This window comes from Rhinoderma darwinii, chromosome 6 (genome assembly GCF_050947455.1).
Source record: "Rhinoderma darwinii isolate aRhiDar2 chromosome 6, aRhiDar2.hap1, whole genome shotgun sequence".
Lineage (NCBI taxonomy): Eukaryota > Metazoa > Chordata > Amphibia > Anura > Rhinodermatidae > Rhinoderma > Rhinoderma darwinii.
Window position 1 is genome coordinate 62,603,714 of NC_134692.1, and position 23,079 is coordinate 62,626,792.

Consider the following 23,079-nt stretch of genomic DNA (forward strand, 5'->3'; position numbering starts at 1 on the left):
TGGGCGTGTTTTACCATATGACCAAGTGGGCATTGTACAGAGGAGTGTATGACGCTGACCAATCAGTGACCAATCGGCGTCATACATTCCTCTCCATTCATTTACACAGCAGGTAGGGATATAGCTATATCGCTATGTGCAGCCACATACACACACGCACATTAACGTTACTGAAGTGTCCTGACCATGAATATACATTATCTCCAGCCAGGACGTGATGTGTATTCATTCTCCTGACCACTTCTGTAGCGTCTCTGAGTTACAGCATAGCAGGCGTCGTCTCGAGAGATTATGCTGTAAGCTGTCATTCATAGCGAGATCTCTCTGTGCTGTGCTGTAGTCTCAGAGACGCTACAGAAGTGGTCAGGATTCTGAATACACATCACATCCTGGCTGGAGGTAATGTATATTCATTGTCATGACACATGAGTAGCGTTAAAGGAAGGTGTTTATGTGGCTGCGCATAGCTGTATCGCCATCTGCAGTGTAAATGAATGGAGTGTACAACACCCACTTGGTCATGTAGTAAAACACGCCCAGTTGTCCATTGAGACACTCTAGCATAAAGCTAATATAGGTCATAACTCTGTCAAAAATGATCGTTTTTCTAAATAAAAAACACTGCTGTAATCTACATTACAGCGCCGATGACATGTACAATATAGGCCACTTATAATGTGGTGACAGCCACCAAACCTAAGGAATCTCCTGGTCAGAAGTGAATCTCATCACCATCAGAGACTGTCATTTTTCCTTGCAACAGTAGAAAATGCAAGACCTGTACCAAAATCTTGTCATCAAACACCATCCACATACCAAACATGCAGCAGGACTATAAAATCACTGACACGTTCTCCTGTACATCTAAAACGAGATTACGCTTGCTGTGCTGTAGTGTCGGGATTCTGTTAGCGAAGTGTCAGGATTGTGAATAGACATCATGTCCTGGCTGGAGTTAATGTATATTCATTGTCAGGACACTGCAGTAATGTTATAGTGTGTTTATGTGGCTGCACGTAGCGATATAGCTATATTTCTATGTGCAGTATAAATGAATGGGAAGTGTATGATGCTGATTGGTCAGCGTCATACACTTCTCTCCACAACGGCCACTTGGCTAAAAAGAAAAACACGCCCAGTTGTCCATTGAGAAACTCATTAGCATAAAGCTAATATAGGTCATAACTCTGTCAAAAATGATCGTTTTTCTAAATAAAGAACACAGCTGTAATCTACATTACAGCGCCGATCACATCATGTACAAGATAGGCCACTTATAATGTGGTGACAGTCTCTTTAACTCCGAAGTCATCACCCCTATAACCTCAGTTTTATTGCCCTTGGCTTACCTTAATGATGTATCACCTCATGTACTAATTGTCTTTGTATAACATCTTTAGTGTTGCGCCTGTTTCTCAGTCATTAATTTGTAAATTGCCTGACGAAGGGGCCTCTGTGCTCTGAAAGCTGCATATAGAACTTTTATGGTTGGCCAATAAGGGTATCTATACTTTTGTCTTTTTTTTTTTTTTTTTACACAAAAGTATTTGAAATTGCATACTGAAGCCAGTTTAATAGGGTTAATGGAACCATTGGACTTCTAATAGTATGTTGCTGCTGTACTTAGACCTCTCAACCTCTTAGGGTCGGTTCAATATTTTTTTTGGCGCTGATTTAGACAAGGAAACCATGTCGGAATCTGTGCCAAAAAATCGTCAGTCATTATGCTTTTAGCCGCTTGAAGGAAAAAAGTGACCTGTCCTTTGTTACCGCGGTTCCACCCCTGGCCTCCCATTGAAATGAATGGGAATCAGAAAAAGCATCTCTCGCTGCGTTTTTTTGCCCACGGTACGCGGTGCTCAATGACCGTGGGCAAAAAAAGTGCAGGCAGGTCAAAATCTGCCTCCAAAATACTGTGTGAACTAGGCCTTAAAGAGGCTCTGTCACCAGATTCTCAAATCCCTATCTCCTGTTGCATGTGATCGGCGCTGCAATGTATGGTCAGCGTCATACACGTAAACACGCCCAGTTAAAAACACAATATACGCCCAGTTGGCCATAACGAAAAAAAACGCCCAGTTGTCCATTTCAAAGCTCATTTGCATATATATATATAAAATTGCTCATAACTTGGCCAAAAATGAACGTTTTAAAGAAAACAAAACACGTTACTGTTATCTACATTGCAGCGCCGATCACATGCAATAGGAGATAGGGATTTGAGAATCTGGTGACAGAGCCTCTTTAAGGATGTGACTTTTTTTTATTTTTTTGGGCTTTCAGGGTGCTGTGATATTTTCTCATAACCGCATTCAGAGATCCGTAACTTTAATATACTTGGGGCCTGTTCACATCTGCACTGGAGGCTCTGTTAGGGGCCTCTGTCATGGATCCGGACAAAAATGCCAGAAACCATAGACCAGCATGCTGCTCTCTTTCCAGAAAACCGACACCCTTACGGAACTCAAAGTCAATGGTTCCCGTTGGGTGCTGATGGCGAATCGGCTCTTCCAGTATCGTCGTCGTTCTGCTCCTCTGATGGAGCAGAAAGATGTAGGTGTGAACCTTTATATATATGTATATATATATATATATATATATATATACATACATATACACAACTTTTTAATAGGTAAGATTTTGGGGTATAACTCACTGATAACTGTTTTATTCTAAGGGGAGAGAGAGCCACAATTTTTGCCACTTTTTTTTTTTCTCCACACAGCTAATCATACGGTATAAATAAAATTTTACCCTATGGGTTATGTTCATGCAGATTTTTTTAAACTCCTTTAGGGCTAGTTCACACAGCTGGCTTTGTTTTTGACGTGGAAAGCACATCTGAAACCACGCAAAAAAAACTGCCAAAATCTACTCCCATTGATTTTCCTGCAAAGGGAAAAAAACGTCATGCTTTCTTCCCATGTTTGTCTCTGACCTCCCAATGACATCAATGGGAGGCAGGGAAAGCGGTTTTCGCTGTGTTTTTTTTTTTGTTTTTGGCTGCGGAGCTCCATGGCTGCGACCGGAAAAACGCGACAAAGTGCAGGCAGGTCAAATTTTGAGGCAGATTTTTCTGCCTGCAAAAGACTCCATGTGAACATACCCTAAAGAGGACCTTGTATTCCCCATGAAATAACAATTCTGAAGTGTCTTTTCTTACAACTCTTCGTTGCTTTGTTATGCCTTCTAGAAATGTATGAACATGTCAACTGGGTGTTACCAGTTGGGGGTGTTAACCTACATAGACTGGCAATGTCCAATCAATGCTGACAGTGAGACAGTGTAATTGTAACCCCCAGTTGCCAATTTTATTCATAAATTTCTAGGCGGAATAACCAAGTAACAGCACAATGTAGAGTTGTAAGAAAAGATGCTCCAGAATTATTAAATGGGAAATACTACAAGTATTTACTTAAATAGACATGTCAGGAGAGGTCAACAGGTCCTCTTAAACAAAAATAATCCACTGCAGTTATTCAATTTACTAAGAGTATGTAGACACCGGGTGTTCATACACACACTCCCCACAACCAGACCTGTGCATAGTGATCCTCTGTTCAGAGCAGCCAATAGAAATGGCTTTCTGCCCTGCTTGTCAGGGAAGGGGCAGAGTCTCTGCAGTAACCTGGCAATATAGCGGAGGAGACTCTTTAGGATTGTTAAACTGGATTGGAAAGTGAGATAACTATATAGTCAGCTACCAGAGGTAGGAGACTGGTTCTGCTTAGAGAACTCCCCCTCCCGCCGGCACAGATTAGCAGCAACACCAAAAGGGACACAGGGAAGCAATAGAGGATAAAAAATCGCTTTAAAAACGCTATTAACAACTTTTTAGGACTTTTGGTATTAAAATGATTTACTGAATCACCCCTTTAGGCCCCATGCACTTGCTGCAGATTTTGGTGCAAATATTTTAGAAATCCTATTCAGATGACGAGCTGATTTTCGGCAAAATGATGGATCCGGTGCACAACAGAGACGAACCGAAATCATGGGCACCTGATCCGTCACCATTGAAATCAATGGTGATGGAAACGGAAACCTCTGGTTTCAGTTTGTGTCTTTTTAGGGTCCCGCTCCGACGGAACGTCAGAACGGGACCCCAACGCAGATGTGAACAGACAATTATTCTGCAGTTTCACGCTGAATGCGCACGTCCATGCAGTATTTATGGTCAACAAATAATGCACGGACGGGCCACAGTGTCTTCCGCATTTGCGGACCGCGCTCACAGTAACAAGTATAGGAGTACGCTTCGTAAATGCGAAAAATAGGATGTTTTTTGCCGCTCATTTCTAAGTCTAAAAATTGCGGATAAAAACCATGGGCGTGTGCATGGGGTCTTACTGGCTTTGTCTTATTTCCTGAAAAAGAAAACAAAATCTGGGTAAATTTACAAAGACTGGAGTTCCATATGTCTGTCTTTAACAACTACATATGTCCGCATGAAATTGATAAATCTTATGAGGCGGGTGCATATATATATATATATATATATATATATATAATATACTTTTTTTTTCCCCACATCTTTGCCTTTTTGTGCACCCGAAAATATCTAGGCCTGCTTTGATGTGCTCCATAATTGACACCAGTTTCTGGTGTCCGTTTGTAAATCTGTCGGTCCGTGGGAAGCCCTGCGCCCTCCTGCTAAACCTTGCCCACTTTTTTCGCCACCTTTTTAAAAATGGCGAGTGGAGTGAAGTCACAAATATGGTGTACACAAAGTCTTTTTATCTTCACAAAAGTGGCATAAAGCCTTCAATAAGTTCCCCACCAGCGTCCTGTGGCTACAGGAACCTCCAAAGTTTATTAGGTCTAGTTCACAGTGCCGTTTGCATATAGTTTTGATAGACCCCAAAAAAAGAAAAGCATCAAACTTTGTTCCTTCCCTCTAGGCGCAACTCTTTGCATAAAAAAAATCTTTAATATGTTTATCCATAAATCCGTAAGCAGTATAGAGAAACCTTTTTCATTGTATACCTCCATCACCGTTTTACGTTTTCATTGTATTCCTGTTGTCGGTGTGCAGTTAGTTTCAGAATGATGCTGAAAACTATGTTTCCCTGCATTCAACAGCGCAAAGGGAATACCCACGCATTTAAAAATGCCTTCATCATGTATAGCAGGGGGGGGGGGGGAGATATTAGTCTCCGAAAACCCCGTTAATTTATTGCTTTCCATGAGTCTTGTCTAGTAAAAGTTGTGTTCTAGTTCCAACAATTGTAGGACTTTTATTTCCAGAAATAAAAAGGAGTGTGATGACGATGGCTGCGCTCCGTGAAGGGATCATAGCAGGAATGCTTCAATCCTATTAACTACTGACCTCGTGCACCAGCAGCGCTGTAGTTTAAGAATCTAGCTACATCGCAATTGGTTCTTTAAGAGGCAAGACTATTATAACTCCAAGTTTCAGGCCTGAACCCCAAGATATTAAAATGAGTAAGCTTAGAGATTTCTGCAGACAAACTGGATGTAGATGTTTTTGTTCTATGTGAACTTTTGTTTTAAAGGCATGGTGTCGCCCCAAAAACATGTTTTTTTTTTAAAATTGAAACATTTAGTGTGTGGGTGATAAAACATTGTTCAAATTTTTTTTATTTTTTTCGCGAGTCAGGAAATATTATAAATTTTTTCAAATTTATAATACTACCCATTTTTGGTCACTAGATGGAGCTGTTTGGAGCTAGTTCCCAAAATTGCAGCATTGCAACATTGGGTTAAAAGCTATCGCTCTAGTGAGCGCTCAGCATCCCCCCCTCCTTTATCCTGGCTAGTGCCGGGATAAACGAGGGGTTTGAAAGGTTTAACCTCCTACACTGTGTGTCGCCATTTTTTGAGGTAACCCACAGTGTAGTAGGTTTACATGCAGTAGTAAACACACACAAACACTAACATACATTGAAATCGCTTACCTGCTCCTGCCGCCGCGGCCCGTCCGCTCCCTTTGCTGCCGCTGTTCCATGTGCACTTGTCCGGAAGCCGCGACCGGAAGTAGTAATATTACTGTCCGGCCGCGACTTCCGGTCCACAGGAAAATGGCGCCGGACGGCGCCAATTTCGAATAGGACTGTGTGGGAGCGGCGCATGCGCAGTTCCCACACAGACGCCGTACACGGCAGTCAATGGGACGGGAGCCGTTCGCAGTCCCTATGGGACTGTGGCTGCCGTATTCCATGTCTGTGTGTGTCGTTAATCGACACACACAGAAATGGAACAAAAAATGGCAGCCCCCATAGGGAAAAAAAAGTGTGAAAAAAAGAAACAGTAAAACACAAACACACAAATGAAAATAAACGTTTATATTAAGGCACTAACATCTTTAACATATAAATAAAATATTTGTGATGACACTGTTCCTTAAATGTACTTGGAAACGCGCTTGAGGAATGACTTCTGAATTCTTTCCAACAGGCCGGAACTTCAGGATTTCCTACTCTGCCTATTAATGGAAAAGGCTAGTGACCCTAAAACATCAAATATTCGTTATTGTCACTAGTGTTAGAAGTACTGCGACTTGGAAAGAGGTTTAGTTCTTCAATAATTTGCAATTGAAAGGAAATGGTATTGAAACGATTTGCACAGACTATGTATAAATCAATCCCCCTTGTACTGTTATATAATTTTGACTACATGGTATTGCATTGAATGCTGGAGTCAGTTTCTGAGTGATTTACTTATCAGGATCCAAATTCCATGTATTCGTCTTACGGTCACACGCTACACTGAGTGAATAAACAGTCACCATGACTGGGATGTGAAGGACAAGTAAAAATGATGACAACTTGCTATCTATCAAATACCATTCTGCATGTGCCTATTGATGACCTTGAGTTGGTCGGCAGGTCATTCACTAAGGTTTATCCTCTACTCTTATGGCCTCGGATATAAAATGGTATTTGTTGATTTTTGCAGGCGTGCATTCAATGTGGTACTCAGAAATACCAACTCCTACCTAGCCAACTGGATGTTTATTACTTTATGCAGCAGCTATCGCCCACTACTATAGGGCAACTTTATAGATGAAATCTGAGATCATCCAAAAGACCACAAACACTACCACAGGCCCAAAAAGTCAGGAATAATAATAAAATGCAACTCTTAACTGCCCGAACAATAAGCCACCGTAGCTTAGAAACGCCAATAGATGAGTGCAGGACCGGACACAGGATGGTGCCCTGTGCAGTATCTTCTGTTGACTACTGCCATTCCCTATGGAGTGCCATATAATTTCCCAAATAATACATAGATACAGTGTACAAATAATCTTGTCGTATGGGGCCCTAATAACACTTCTCATTCAATAAACCTAAGCAATGTAGCTATGTCCTGTACACCTGCCTTTTTCATAGGTTAGGGTGTTAAGTGTAGGATCAGGGGTTCAGGATTAGGGTCACTTCAGTAGTGATAGGTGATGCGCCAAAGGCCTGAATATGTTTGCAAAGGCCTGGGCCCACTGCAAGAACACAAATACCTACTGGTCCTAGTTAAAACTGACACCGGCAATAGTCCGGGTTAAACGCCAGTAAACTGTTTTGGTTTCGTCCCTCCAGATGTTTGCAGATCTGTGTAGTCTGAGGCAGGACGTAGGAATGATGACTTTCCCTATTTAACCCTCCACATGCCCTGTTACTGACCTATTGAGCTTGTGGGAAAAATAACAGGTAATTGCCCTGACCAGAGTTCCTAGGGTTGTCATATTACCCCTAACACTTGTTCAATTCCCAGTCATAATTCATAAAACTTTTCCCAAAGGCTTTTCTGAGTGGTTTAGCTGCTGTCACCAGACGGTTTACTCTTAAATTTTGGATAAAGTTTGCGGCACCCGTGCCGAGCTGCGTTATGGAAGTGAATAAATACAGTTGAATGTGAAGCCCAAGTAATGTTAGCTGTTAAGAAAACACGTTTTCGTGACTGGCTCTTATAGTGACTTGGTATGAGCTTTAGATAAGACTTGTGTGGTTCAGTTGTATTTGAACAGTCCCGGGATATATAATCTTTTGATTCTTGGGCTGGGTTCTGATAAGGAGATGGGTTGGGTGTCGTTTTTGTTCCTCTAGTTTTTCTTGTGCGTTCTTGGTGTAAGTGCCACACTCGTATCCCTGTGTGACCTAAGCTGCTTTTGTTTAGTATGTTCTATACAGTTACGTCCTCACTTAACTTCTTTCTATGGCCTAGTTCACACAGTCTCTTTTTTTTTTTTTTTTATGTGGAAACCGCGTCGGGAACCGTGCCAAAAAGGCCGAAATCTCTTCCCATTGATTTAAAAAACAAAACCTGCTCACTCTTTAGACGTTTCCGTCTCTGACCTCCCATTTACATCAATAGAAGGCAGAGAAACTGGTTTTGCTGCGTGTTTTTTTTTTTTTTTTTTTGCCCCTGGCACACAATGGCCGAAAAACACGGCACAGAGTGCAGGCAGGTCAAAATCGGCCACAGAATTCCTGAAGGAATTATAAGGCAGATTTTTCAGCCTGCAAAAAAACGGTGGGAACATACCGTAAACCCGACAGATCCCGTGAGATGTTAAACAAACTTGTAAAATGCGTCAGTCGTTTGCCATTTTCCCCCATAAACTCCCATGTATAATCTTTAAAAATAAACAACTTACATAAATGTATGTCTTGTGTGTGTTTTTTTTATACCATATTATACTTGCTATGTTAACTGATATCTGCTAGTATGTTCAATGTTAACACAAGGTGAATGTGCAGCTAAAAATGGAGAGCCGAGCGTGTCCTTGAACAGAATAACTTGAAAGAGCCCTAAAGCATGTAGTAAAATCCTCATCGAATTTCTCAAATCTCTTCTATGCACATTGTGAGTTACTGATGGTCATTTTATGGACGCTTTTGTACTATTCTAAAGTTTGATGTTCAAAAAATAATAATTTTTCTTTTATTTTAGACCTGGCCCCTGAATCTAACCCTTCTGATCACCCAAGAGCAAGCACAATATTCCTCAGTAAATCCCAGACTGATGGTGAGTTTACCTTCTGCATGGACCACTTTGTAACCTATTTACATTTCTTAGGGTAAGCTTCACTTGTGTTTAACCCCTTCAGAACTGAATCTGTTTTGGCCTTGTGGACGCAGCCAATTTTTTCAAATCTGACGTGTCACTTTATGTGGTAACTTGGGAATGCTTTTACCTATCCAAGCAGTTCTGAGATACTGTACTTTGTTAGTGGAAAAATGTGAGTTCAGTATTTATTTGTGAAAAACTCCTAACTTTAGAGAAAATTTGCAAAAATTGGCATTTTTCTCCATTTAAATGTATCTGCTTGTAAAACACATAGTAATACCACACAAAAGTTGTTAATTAACATCCCCCATATGTCTACTTTATGTTGGCATCGTTTTTTTGAACATTCTTTTATTTTTCTAGGACGTTACAAGGCTTGGAACTTTAGCAGCAATTTCTCACTACTTCAAGAAAATTTCCAAAACCTATTTTTATAGTTACGAGTTCAGTTCTGAAGTGGCTTTGAGGGCCTTATATGTAAGAAACCCCCATAAGTCACCCAATTTTAAAAACTGCACCCCTCAAAGTATTCAATACAGCATTTAGAAAGTTTCTTAATCCTTTAGGCGTTTCACAGGAATTAAAGCAATGTAGAGGGGAAATGTACAAATTATTTTTTTATTTTTTTTGTCGGAATATCCAATTTAATAAAAAAAAATCTGTAACACTAAAGGTTTTACCAGAGAAACACAACTCAATGTTTATTGCCCAGATACTGCCGTTTTTAAAAATATCCCACATGTGGCTCTAGTGTGGTAATGGACTGAAGCACAGACCTCAGAAGCAAAGGAGCACCTAGAGGATTTTGGGGCCTCCTTTTTATTAGAATATGTTTTAGGCACCATGCCAGGTTTTAAGAGGTCTTGTAGTGCCAAAACAGTGGAAACACCCCCAAAAAGACACCATTTTGCAAACTAGACCCCTCAAGGAATTCATTAAGGGGTATAGTGAGCATTTTAACACCACAGGTTTTTTGCTGAATTTAGTGGAATTGGTCCGTAAAAATGAAAAATCTAAATTTTGTTCCAATAAAACGTAAAAATGTATACATTTTTACCAGGAATAAAGAAGAAAAAGTACCCCAAGATTTGTAAAGCAATGTCTCCTGATTACGGCAATACCCCATATGTGGTAATAAACGGCTGTGTGGACACATGTCAGGGTTCTGAAGGGAAGGAGCACTATTTGGATTTTGGAGCTCAAGTTTACTTAATTGGTTTTCGGGTTACATGTCGCATTTGCAAATCCCCTGAGGGACCAAAACAGTGGACACCCCCAGAAGTGACCCCATTTGGGAAACTACAGCCCTAAAAATTTGTCTAGGGTTATATTGAGCATTTTGATCCCATAGGATTTTTGCTGAATTTAGTGTAATTAGGCCGTCAAAGCTTCTATTCTTTTATTTTTTTTACGGTGTTCACCATGTGCTATAAATGACATATTTAATTCTGTGGGTCGATGCGATTACGGTGATACCATACGTATACAAGTTTTTTTTATGTTTTACGGTGTTTGCATGATAAAATCACAGTTTTAAAAAAAATTATTTCTTTTTTGTGTCGCCATATTCTAAGAGCTACAACCTCCTTTTTTTTTTTTTTATATATCAGGAAAGCTGTGTGAGAGCTTGTTTTTTTCGGAACAAACTAGTTTTTTTTGGTACCATTTTTGGGTACCTGACTTCTTGATCCTTATTTATGCAATTATTTGGGAGCTGAAGTGATTATAAAAATATGTCATTTTTTTTTGTTCGGGCCGTTATGGACGCGGTGATACCAATTTTATGCATACTTTTTTTTTTCTAATAAGGTAAGGGCTTTTTTTTTTTTTTTTTAATAGTACCACTAGGGACTTGAAGGTCCAATTGTTGGATCGTTATAATACCTGTCATTTTCACACTGCCCGGGGGCATATTAGGTCCTGCCTCTATCAGGACCTAATCGCCTTCCATAGATGGCAGACCAGAAGCCTTTGTTAGGCTTCCGGTGGCCATAGCAATCGGCCCCCGTAATCGCGTAGCGGGGTGCCGATGTTGCTATAACAACTTAAATACGGCAGTCGCTATTGACTGCTGCATTTAAGGGGTTAATCTGTTCGGATCACTGCTGTGATCTGACTTGATCTTTTCCCCCAGTACTAAGGCTGCTAGTAGTAGCCTGAACTGGGAGATGCCGGGCTGCGGGGACCGCCTGTGTGTTCTGTTAGGAGCACACGTAGATTAACGGGCTGCAGGCACAAGGCCCAGCTCTGGAGCCCGTTAATCTACATTGGGTGGTCGGGAAGGGGTTAAGGAATGTTTAGCTTGTCCTGTTTTTTTTTTCTCTAAATAAACTGTTCTGTAAATGTCTTGGTTACACTCTAGTGAATTTCCGTGGAATTTTTAATTTGCAGATCCTCGAATAACTATTAAAGGGGCATTCCGGCCAAAACGAAAATTTCCCATGTGTACCATTCTGGTATTCCACGTGTCAGTCTCTCACCTGTTCTTTTTGTTGCAGTGTAGCTCTCGATCACATGGGATGGTTGCTTAGCACCGGTGTGAATCCGGCTCGGTGACACTGTCTCTACTACATTCTATGGAGTTTTATGTGTCACCCATCGCAGGCTTCAGCAGTTCCTGTACCACACTAGTTCTGCACAGGGTGGGACAGAAACTTCTATTATCGGCTACCGTTGATACTTAGACAGGTTCCTGTCACACCGGTATAATATAGTGCAGCCTCCCTGTCTGTATACTTATGGCTTCTCTGCTTATTTAGGAGAATATAGAGAGAATGATCATCACCGTGTCCCCCCGCATGCAGAAATGGTATGGTCTTGAGCTGGTCATGTGATGCTGTTCCTAAGCATCATGGGATTGATAGCATAGGGGAAAGCTGGGGAAATCTAAATCAAGATGGAGGCGTTTTTGAATCAGACAAGGCAGCAGTTCAAAAAGTAAGTACAGTATACATAAAAGTGTAGTGTGGTATACAGTCAGGTGGAGAATGCAGATATGGAAAGTTGTTTCCACTGGAGGTCTTTTAACCCTGTAACGACGTGTCACGTACATGTACTTGACAGCTGTTTAAGTGGAAGTATGGAGCGGACTCACGGGCTGAGCTTGTTCCATACTCAGCAGGTGACTGCTATGTTATACAACCAACACCAGGCGGAATCAAAGATCACTTTGATTCTGCCCGTTTAACACCTTAAATGCTGCAGTCAATCACGATCGCAGCATTTTAATTGCTAGAACAAGGGGGCCGCCCCCTTAAACACGCAGTCGCTCCCTCACGTGACTAGATTGGCCGGCGACGCAGGTTGTCATGTCAGCCCGGGGGCCTAATGAAGGCCCCCAGGTCTGCCATCTTTGTATTCCTTTGGGGCCCTGCCATGTATGGACTGTGACATGAAGAGCTTTCCCAGCACCAGTCCCCGGTTGAAGCAGATGTCATATGGTGGAATATGTTTTGGCCTTTCATCAAAGGTATTTATCGGAATTTGAATGAAGATGAAAATTTGAAAGGAACGAAGAAATTAAAAACAAAAGCAGAAAGAGAACAGATACATTTGTTATTACTACTAGTGAAGCGTCACACTGCAAGTATCAATAGCTGCTCCAGCCTAACGCCTCATTCGCACGACAGGGTCCGAGTGTCGGCCGATAAAATCGGCTGTTTTTCCTGGCCGGTTTGCATCCGTTCCGATTCCGGGCCGTGTTGCCGTTTTTAATGGCCGATTTTGACCCGTTTTGCATCCGGTTTTTTTCCCTGTCCGTTTTAAAAATCGGATGAATTTCATTTTACATTTGTTGCCACACACAGCCCTTTGTAGATGCCACCCTGCCCCCCCCCCCCCCCCCACATTCCAGGAGAAGTCACTGACTTCAATGTCCATATATGGACAGTGTAGTCACTCACTTCTCCTGTAGCGGAATCCCCGGCCATAGAGTCGGGGATTCCACTGCACAAGTGAGTGACTTCACTGTGTCCATATATGGACAGTGTAGTCACGCACTTCTCCTGTAGCGGAATCCCCAATCCCCGGACGGGGATTGGGGATTCCGACTCCTACAGGGAGCAAGAAAAGATCCTCCTCCTCACATGCACTCTGCACTAGGAGGAGGAGAGAGAGCGCGAGCGACGGTAGACCCGGCCATCACTCGGGACACATTCCGGTGATGGCCGTGTATTACCCGGCCCTATAGACTTCTATGGGAGCCGGGCGGCCAGGTAAACGGCCGAAAATAGGGCATGTCCCATTTTTTGACGGCCAGGTTTCCCGGGCCGTCAAAAAATCGGTCGTGTGAATAACCCCATTAGGGGTCTATTGTTCCTAATGCAGCCGGGTGACGGCCGATTTATGAAAGGCCGTCACCCGGCCGGGAAACCCTGTCGTGTGAATAAGTGCTAAGTCCTACTTTTATACCTAAACTGCAACATGGAAATGCCAGAGATCTTAAAATAAGCCCACATTAGAATTCAAATTTTTTTTTTTACGTTTTCACATATTGAACTCAATAGTGCAGTTCATATGTGCTAGGGAAAGTGTCAGTCACACAGAATAATTGTCTTTTTTATAAAAAATAAATCCTTGTGATCAGTCAATTTTGTTTTCTGTTCAGCTGTGGCCCTCTGCTTTTAAATGTACTCTTTGCAATTGTGTGTGATGCGGTTTAGGCCCTGTGCACGTGTCATTTCTTTGCCTACGTTTAACTTCTACCTCAGGAACTAGCTCCTGATGATACGTTAAGCATAGGCTGTAACGAATGCCACAGAGCAGACATTGACTAGAATGGTGGCCAGTGTGTGTGGGAAGGGCTGCATCTGGAAGCTGCAGTGATAACTGTCCGTGTATGGACGGTTACGTTACTAGAACTTCCTGACGCATATGTTTAACGGAGGCCTGTAACAGATTCCATAAAGTATACTGGCATATACCAACCCAACAGAGACCAAAGGGACACTGTTGGCCCTGTGAACACGTTTAACACACACGTTAGGAGGGCATGAACGTGATGGAAATTGGACCTTACCAGCTATTTGTGGGGGGGGGGACCAATTTTAAAATGAGCTGTTTTGGGGGGGATTTTATTAACCACTTTAGAATTGCCCGCTGCTGTGCAAAATACTCCCCCCTGCTTCTGTCTTAGTGGGATCAGAGGAAAGCGAAGCTGTTGCACTGAACAGACGTATGTTTGACTGAAATTCATTATTGACCTCTTCCTGCCTGCCTTGGATTTACAGGCTAATGACAGTCCTCACTATTTTCTGTTCTCTGCACTGAAGCAAGCCGTGTAATCAAAGAGCGTCATCAACTGGTTTGGGCTGACGTGACACGCTATCCCCATACTGTGACCATGAACAGAAATATGTCCTGGTCTTTAGGGCTACATGCACACCTTGCGTATATTCCTGCGGAAAATACCGCTCAAAACCGCAGGAGATTCGCATGTAAAAACTTCACCTTAGGCCTCGTGCACACTTCCGACACCGTTTTCACGGCCGTTTTTGACGGATCCGTGTGCCCGTTTTAGCGGCCGTGTGCACTGCGTGTTTCCGATTGCCGAGCATGGTACTGTCCAGGGTGCTGAGTTAATGGGCTGCACTGATCGGCGGTAACTTTCAGCACCCTGGACAGTACCATGCTCGGCGCTCGGAAAATACAATTTTAATGAAATAAAAAAATAGATAAAATAAGTTCATACTTTCCTTCTGTCCGGCCTCCAGTGATGACGTTTCATCGATGCCACCGCTGCAGCCAATCACAGGCTGTAGTGGCAGTCACGCACGTCAGGATGACGTCAGAAAGCCGGCCTCCAGGGATGACGCTTAATCCCACGTGACCGCCTCTGCAGCCAATCACAGGCTGCAGCGGCCTCTGCAGCCAATCACAGGCTGCCGCGTAAGAAAGGAAGGTCGGACTGGAGGAAGAGGAGGGACTCGTCACGAAGACAACGACCTGGTAGTATGAACTGCTTTCTATTTTATTTTTAATCAGCCTCTTTTCTCTATCAGTGATTGATAGAGACAAGTGTCTGCCGATTAGTGTAATATATCTGTAATGTATTTCTGTCCGCCCGGCCGTTGCTAGGCAACGGCTCCGTCGCACACGAATGCCTTCCGTGTTCCTTCAGTTTTTTTTGACGGTCCCATTGACTTGCATGGGCCTCAGAGTCATGGAATCTCTGATCAAAGTAGGACATGCTCTGCTTTGGATCGGAACGGAGCAACGGGACCGTCAAAAAACTGAAGTGTGCATGGCCCCATTGAAATGAATGGGTCAGGGGGCTAGCTGTCAGAAAAACAGCTAGCACCCTGAAGAAAAACACTAAAGTGGGCATGAGGCCTAATCGTGCGTTTTTTACGTTTTGATGCATAGATCGGTGCGTTTTCGTTCTGCGGGTTTTGGTTCTCTTTTCCATAGAACTATTCCATCCGCAAGCGGAAACGCAAAATAAATTGTCATGCGTATTTTACAATACACACCGCAGTCCATTTACGTGCAGAAAAGAAAAACCGCGTGTACGTGTGATTTCCCGAAATCTCATTTACTTTACCGGTACTGTGTTATGCTGAGCATTTGCCACACTCCAAACTGCACGTAATATGCACCATGTGAATGCCTTCAACTCCTGGAGAGAATGCTCAGATAAAACTCTTGTAGCGCTATAGCAGTGTTCTACATTAGACAATGTATACCTTTTGTATCGCTCCGTGATGGAAAATTAGGGGATTCCTTTTTGGGGTATTGATTGAACTAACTGCCTTAAAGAATATAAGCATATCCACTCCAATTTTGAAAAAAATGGATATCCCTCTGTGATCTGCAAAATTTAAGAAATACAAAAGTGTACACTTTGAAATGCTCCATTATAAATGGCATCTTAATTTGTATCAATGACATTCACGCCCATGGTTACGGAAGGGTTAAAAGGTTTACAAGGCATTGAAAAATATAAAAAATGGTGCACACCATCATTCGCATAATTTTTTTAATTCCATTACGTCCCCATGATTGCACAATTGGAGGATGGGTTATCCTGTGTGTTCGAGGCACACAGGAGCCGCTGTCAATCCGGCTGACCGATGGATTTTGCTTACAGCAGCGCTATGCAATTCTATGTTTGGTGCATACAGAAAAGCTGCATCACAAAAAGTAAAGCATTTTTAATAAATACATTTAAAAAATGTTTAATGGCATTTAAGGATACAAAGGTCTACATACCCCACCCCTTAGCCCAGTGTTTCCGTTCCCTACAGCGGTCCGGTTCAGAGGGGTCTCCGTGAGAATTATATATTTTTTTTACGGGAATTAATTTTTTTTGTAAAAGGCCAGCCTATAGCCAGAGTGGAGCTCCGTAATCGTAAATTAGGCAGAGGTCGGAGTGTGCTTTTCTATGACATCAGATGCGATGGGAAGAAGGCTGGTCAATGGAATGTTATAGCTTCCCAATGGATTCCTAGTCTGAGGTCTGGTAAGCTTATTTAAAAGGGGCGTTTGCTTGTGCTCTGAATCATTTGGTGTTCTGTCCCAATCTGCAACGCATATGTCTACATCCAGTATTGTGAATACCCCAACCAGGGAGGATTGCAAAAAAATAAAATAAAATTTGGTTTGCTTTTCTAAGATGCTTATGGGTCTCTCTCTTTCGCTACCTTTTTTCTCTTTTTGAGGCAGCCTACAGACAAACTTATTGTAAAAGTCTGTGAATGTGCTTCATGTCCCAAAAACGTCCTAAAGCATACACAAAACAGTTATGCCAAGCTTCTATTTTAAGATTGTAAAAGATGAGCAACCATTTGTTATGGAGGACTTGCGCTCTATGGTCAAAAGATATTCAGTCTTCCGTAGCTTTATTTTTTTTTTTTTTCACCTCTATTCCACGATCCCTAGGAAAAGATCTAAAGTTCAAGTGGTATCTTCTGAATCTGAAGGTGGGTCAGACTCTTACTCACTCCAGAGATAGGGCAGATTTTGATTTATTACCTTCAGAATATAAAGACTACCATAATAAAAAAATAAAAAAAAGTTTTTTTTCTTCTGTAGAAATGGAATCGGTTAAAAGCCATAAGACAACGGATTGTTAAAGAGGTTAGGAAACCTAGATATTTTTAAAATAAGATGTTTGAAAGTCCTGTAGAAAACATGTAAAAAAAAAAAAAATTGGGGGGGAAGAATGGGAAAAAACTATGAATTAGGGATTTCAGTTTGATGTTAAGAAGTAAATTTTGAAATGAGATTCTGAAGATAAATGTTCAGGTTGTAAAAACTTCCTTGCCATTTGAAGATTTGTTTCCGATGGGAAGCTTCTATGAAAACCATGAAACCTTAATATTGTAGCGACCTCTGTCACCAGATCAATGTACATTTGGATGAACGAGTTAGAAAATTATCTATAAAAGCATAACCGAGGGAAAAATTTATAAAGTCTTCGATGATCTGCCATAGCATTTCCATAAACTTCAGCAGATAAGTGATTGGACCTTAACTAGACAAGATTGTAGAAAAAGCCGCCGGTTTAAAAAAAATTTGGATAGTTTATATCCTGATCGTATCATATGACTTCCTGCTCATCGCAAATTCAGCAGAAACTCTTTGTTTTTCAGGTAAGTTTCACAAGCCAATTTCTCTTAAACCTAGGTTGGATAGTCAACCATCAAAAGTCAGCTGGTACCGATGACGCACAAGTTTCTGGGAGTTCTCTTGGACTCCACTTTCCTAACTTTCTTTTTGCAGACAAACTGGAAAATCAAACTACCAACATTGCCCTATTCCAGTTAGTCTGTATGCAATGAGTCTACTGGTACAGGTGACAGTCGGCATTCAGCAGACCGCATGGAGTCAACCTCGTTCAAGACCAATTCAAAGCTGGATTCTATCAGTATGAAACAGAAAACCATAGATTTCAAGGTGAAGGTTCCATTAAAATAAAAATATCTGTACACTGGTGGTGGAAAAAAGTTAATCTGCAGACAGGTAGTTTGGCACTAGACTCCAGTCCTTACAATTCAAACAGAGGCCAGCCTAAGAGGCTGGGAAGCGAGACTTTTGGACAAATATCTTCAGGGAGTCTGGTCCAAATTTGTACGGTCCGAGTCTTAAAATTACCAGGAGATCTGTTCAGTCTGGGAGACACTAAAAACTGGTTTTCCATTTATATCGGTAGCAAAGAGATCTACCTGGGTCTGTCCCCAGATTTCGACCAGATGAATAAATCAGGGAGATGGGACTTTTAATGGAGAAGTATTTCAAGCCTTCCTGCTGAAATAGTCTACCTTGTCTGTGCCTTTCAGGTGAGCTGTAGAAAGGGACGGTTTGTTTTTCTTGTGCTCAGGCAAATATTTTTTACTTTTTTTTTTTTTTTTTTTTTATCCTTGGTGTGGAAGAAATTACTCGTATTGTCTGAAAGGATGTTTATATGATCCAGCAGGAGAGGAGAAAACCTTATTCTTCTCTCTGGATCCAAGACAAAAAACTCAAGGAGTGAGGGACCCTTTCTCATCTGAGTAATATGGATTTCACTTGTGTTTCCGCTCCTGCCATTAATATAAATAGTGCTATAGAAAAGTTGCCAGAATAAAGTCAGTCATTCAAGAAGTCTTATTGGCCAAACAGAAGACTTTTTCTATTATTATTATTAGTTATTATTTGATTTTTTTTTCATCTCTCCATCTGACACTGGAAGAAGACTTTTTTTTTGTTTTTTGTTTTTCTTTCCTTCAGACAGGGTCTCTCCTTCCAGGGTCCTCTTAATTTTTAGGGACTGGATCATCTGCATCTGTCCGCTTGGATTCTGAGGTGTCACTACTAAGGACTAAGGGACTATCAGAGGAAGGGATTAACACACTAAAATCTAGTAGGAAGCAAATCCTTTCTGCTATTTATTTCAAAATCTGGAGAAGATTCTGTACCTGGTGTGTTATAAATGACCGGTTACAGCGAGATTACGCTTGCTCTGATGTAAGTGCCACAGAAACGTTAGCGAAGTGTCGGGATTGTGAATAGAGATCCCGTCCTGGCTGGAAGGAATGTCTATTCACGGTCTAAACACTTAAGTAATGTTAATGTGTTAGTATAAGACAGCACATAGTGATCTAGTAGGATCCTTATGTTCTGAATACATGAATGGAAAGAAGTGTATGACACTGATTGGTCAGCGTCATACAATCCTCTGTACAACGCCCACTTTGTCTAAAGTAAAAACACGCCCAGTTGGGCATTAAAGTCATTAGCATAAAGCTAAAATCACTAATAACATGGTAAAAATAGATCGTTTTTCTAAATAAAAAGCGCTGCTGTCACCTACATTGCCGATCTTATGTAGGAGATAGGGCACTTATAATGTGGTGACAGAGCCTCTTTAACGCCGCCCTCAAAACCAAAGGAGCACCTAGTGGATTTTGGTGCCTCCTTTTTATTAGAATATGTTTTAGGCACCATCTTAGGTTTGAAGAGCTCTTGTGGGGTTAAAACAGTGGAAATTTATAGAAGGGTATAGTGAGCATTTTGACCTCACAGGTCTTTAGCTGAATTTAGTGGAATTAGACCATTAAAATCAAAATTTTTCCAATAAAACATAGAAATGATTGATTTTTACAAGGCAATTGAAAAGCTATTTCTCCTGATTATGGCAATATGCCATGTGGTAATAAACTGCTGTTTGGACCCACAGCAGGGCTTAGAGGGGAAGGAGCGCTATCTGGCTTTTGGAGCTCAAATTTAGCTGAAATGGTTTTCGGGTGTCATGTCGCATTTGCAAGGCCCCTGGGAGACCAAAACAGATGAAGCACCCCATTTGGGAAACTACACCGCTTAAGGAATCTAGGGGTACAGTGAGCATTTAGACCCCACAGGTCTTTGGCAGAATTTATTAGAATTAGGCTGTGAAAATGAATAGCAAAGTTATTTCCACTAAAATGTTGAATTTTTTAGCGTATGATGCGCGCTCAGCGCATGAGCCCGCTCCATGCATCACCCCCCGCACCGTGACATGCTATTAAGTCGTGGTGCGCAAAGGGGTTAAAGTGCAGAGGATGGTACAGAGTGAAAATTAAAATTTTCTACTGATATGCCATTTTAGTGTACAATATGTTGTACCCAGTGTGTGCCACTGAAGACAAATGCCTCATAAAATGTTAATCTGGTTCTCCCGGGTATGGCGATGCCATATCTGTGGACGTACACTGCTGTTTAGACACGCTGTAGGGCTCAGAAGAAAGGGAGTGCCTTGAAGCAAGCAGATTGTTGCTTAGTGGTAGTTCTGTTTTGGAATTTTACTGGTATTTCAGTTTATAATGTGGGGGAATATGTAAGCTGTGAGGAGTACATCAGGGTATAATAGTGGGGTAAATAACCATTCATAGATATGTGGCCAGTGTCACACTGATAAATGGTGCCCAATCTTAGCCACTTTTAGCCAGAACTTTTTTTCTTTTTCAGTCAAAAAAAAGCTGTGTAAGGGCTTGTTTTTTGCGGGACCGGTTGTCGTTTTTATTTGTACTATTTTGAGGTACTTTTTGATCACTTTTTATTCTATATTTTGGGAGGGGCGGTGACCAAAATATAATGATTCTGGCATGGTTTTTAACTTGCGTTTTTTTGCATGGTTCAGTGTGGGGAAAATATTTTATTGTTTTATAGATGGGGTCGTTACAAATGCGGTGATACCAAATATGTGTACTTTTTAACGTGTTAATTTTTTCTAGGCAAAAAAGCTTTTTTTTTTTTTTAACTTGGAACTTATTTTGACACTTTATTATTTTTATTTTTTTTTCCTATGTTACCCATATAGTGTTATTTACTCCAACTGTCATTGTGACGTGACCGGAAGCAGTACCAATTATGCATAGTTTATTTATTTTAATCTAATAATAAAGGACTTGATAAGGGAAAGGGCGATTTTTTTTAATTTTTTTAAAATTGTATTAGGGCCTTTTCACATCAGCGTTCGTTTCCGCTGAGGGGTTCCGTCGGAGGTTTCCGTCGGGTTAACCTCTCAGTGGGAATTCAAAAGGAAACTTCAGTTTCCCTCCCCTTTTGAACTCCATGGTGACGGAAACCTAGCTGATGGTTTCCATCTGTCACAGTTGTGACAGGGTTCTGTCGCTTTGGATGCATCTTATAATTCAAAGTTAGAATGTAAATGGGTTTCGTTCCTGGTCTTTTCTTGTTGGCATGCTTTCCTGACTATCTGGATTGGTCTATAGTTAATATGTCTACAGACTTTGTGCACACATTGTCCTTTTTGCTGCGTTCTGGACCCCACTCTGTTACTTCATTTTCTCTACAATTCTATTTTGCCTGGACACTTAAGTTTCTAGTACTCCTGCGAGACTAGTAATATGTATTTTTTTTACAGTGAGAGAAAAGAGGAAGAGTAACCATATAAATCATGTAAGTAATTCCAATCTGCTGATTTATTGTTTCTTTTATGATACCATAGCACATCTCAGTTACTCATGGTTTCCCTATGGTTTTCACCATGTCAATATCTGTTACTGAGTTATTCCCGTCACACAAAGTGATTGCCTAGCACTAGGATATGCCATTACTTTGTGATCGGTGGAGGTCTACCTGCAGGGACCCCCAACGATTCTGAGATTGAATGGACCGCAGCATTGGTTAAGCACTGGGACCCCTACAATGTTTCCCCTGCACAGTGACGACATCGGCAGTACAGCCCAATTACGTAAATGGAGCTGTCCTTGGAGCACCGCCGTGCAGGGAAAAAAGGTGGAGGGAACTCTGCACTAAAGCAATACTGCGTCCCCTTCATTCTCAGGCTCGTGGGGGTCCCTGCAGTCCTAGCAATATGCCATCATTTGCAATGGGAACAACCTTTTTTTTTCTTTTTTTATTATTTTTTTAGTCCATTGCACTATTATCCCAAATAACACAAAAAAACAACAATTTGGCTTCTAGTAGCTAGCAAAGAACTCTGCGAACTCGTGGTTATGGATGTGCTTTTATTCATGAGGGGCGCGAACCTGCAGCCCTTCTCAGCAGTGACTGGACAGGCAGCTGTGTATCTGGATGGTAATATATTTAGATAGGTATTACCCTCTTACAATTTTATATATAATATGTTGGAGTAATTCACACTAGGTGTACACCACCAATTATCGATATATGAACAAAGGAACGGGGAGTGGGAAAAGTAGTGTGTTACATCAATGTTAAAAATAAAAAATACTTTATTGAATAATTATTAAAAACAATGTTAGATGAAAAAATTTTTGACGTTGTGCCAAAGTCCCCTAGATTGGCACACTGAGACAATATTATGTCTAAATTAATTGCTTCGTTTTATTAAAGATATATGTGTCTAGCCTCCCCCTGTGTATATGCGAGGAGGCTCTGCAATAGTCCCTGATCCAGAGATTAAAGTGTTAATTATTAGCAAATGGCTGTCCCCCTCAGTATCAATGACGAGACAGTCAACCTGCATATGACACTAAAGGTTCCTCCAACGGGCTGTAATTAAAGCCCTGCGGTGGAGAAATCCCTGCATCAATACAACCATATATGTGTACAGAGCTCTGCTATGTCAAGCTCATACATAGAGGACTAGCTAGCACGCAACAGTCTCAACTCTGCTGTGCCGTGTCTACTTGCATGGGACACATGCACATACAACCCATATGGTTGTATTGATGCAGGGATTTCTCCACCGCAGGGCTTTAATTACAGCCCGTTGGAGGAACCTTTAGTGTCATATGCAGGTTGACTGTCTCGTCATTGATACTGAGGGGGACAGCCATTTGCTAATAATTAACACTTTAATCTCTGGATCAGGGACTATTGCAGAGCCTCCTCGCACATACACAGGGGGAGGCTAGACACATATATCTTTAATAAAACGAAGCAATTAATTTAGACATAATATCGTCTCAGTGTGCCAATCTAGGGGACTTTGGCACAACGTCAAAAATTTTTTCATCTAACATTGTTTTTAATAATTATTCAATAAAGTATTTTTTATTTTTAACATTGATGTAACACACTACTTTTCCCACTCCCCGTTCCTTTGTTCATGTATCTGGATGGTACATGCTACAGCTAAGCTCT

The 23,079-nt window shown here is 41.4% G+C and overlaps 1 protein-coding gene across 1 annotated transcript in view; it reads left to right on the forward strand.

Moving 5' to 3' along the window:
* Positions 1–23,079, forward strand: part of CCNYL1 (cyclin Y like 1) — a 78,870-nt gene that overhangs the window by 7,861 nt on the left and 47,930 nt on the right. Inside the window, exons 2-3 of the mRNA XM_075829880.1 lie at positions 8,911–8,985; positions 21,371–21,405. Of these exons, the coding sequence (XP_075685995.1) occupies positions 8,911–8,985; positions 21,371–21,405 (110 nt within the window). The remainder of the gene's footprint in view (positions 1–8,910; positions 8,986–21,370; positions 21,406–23,079) is intronic.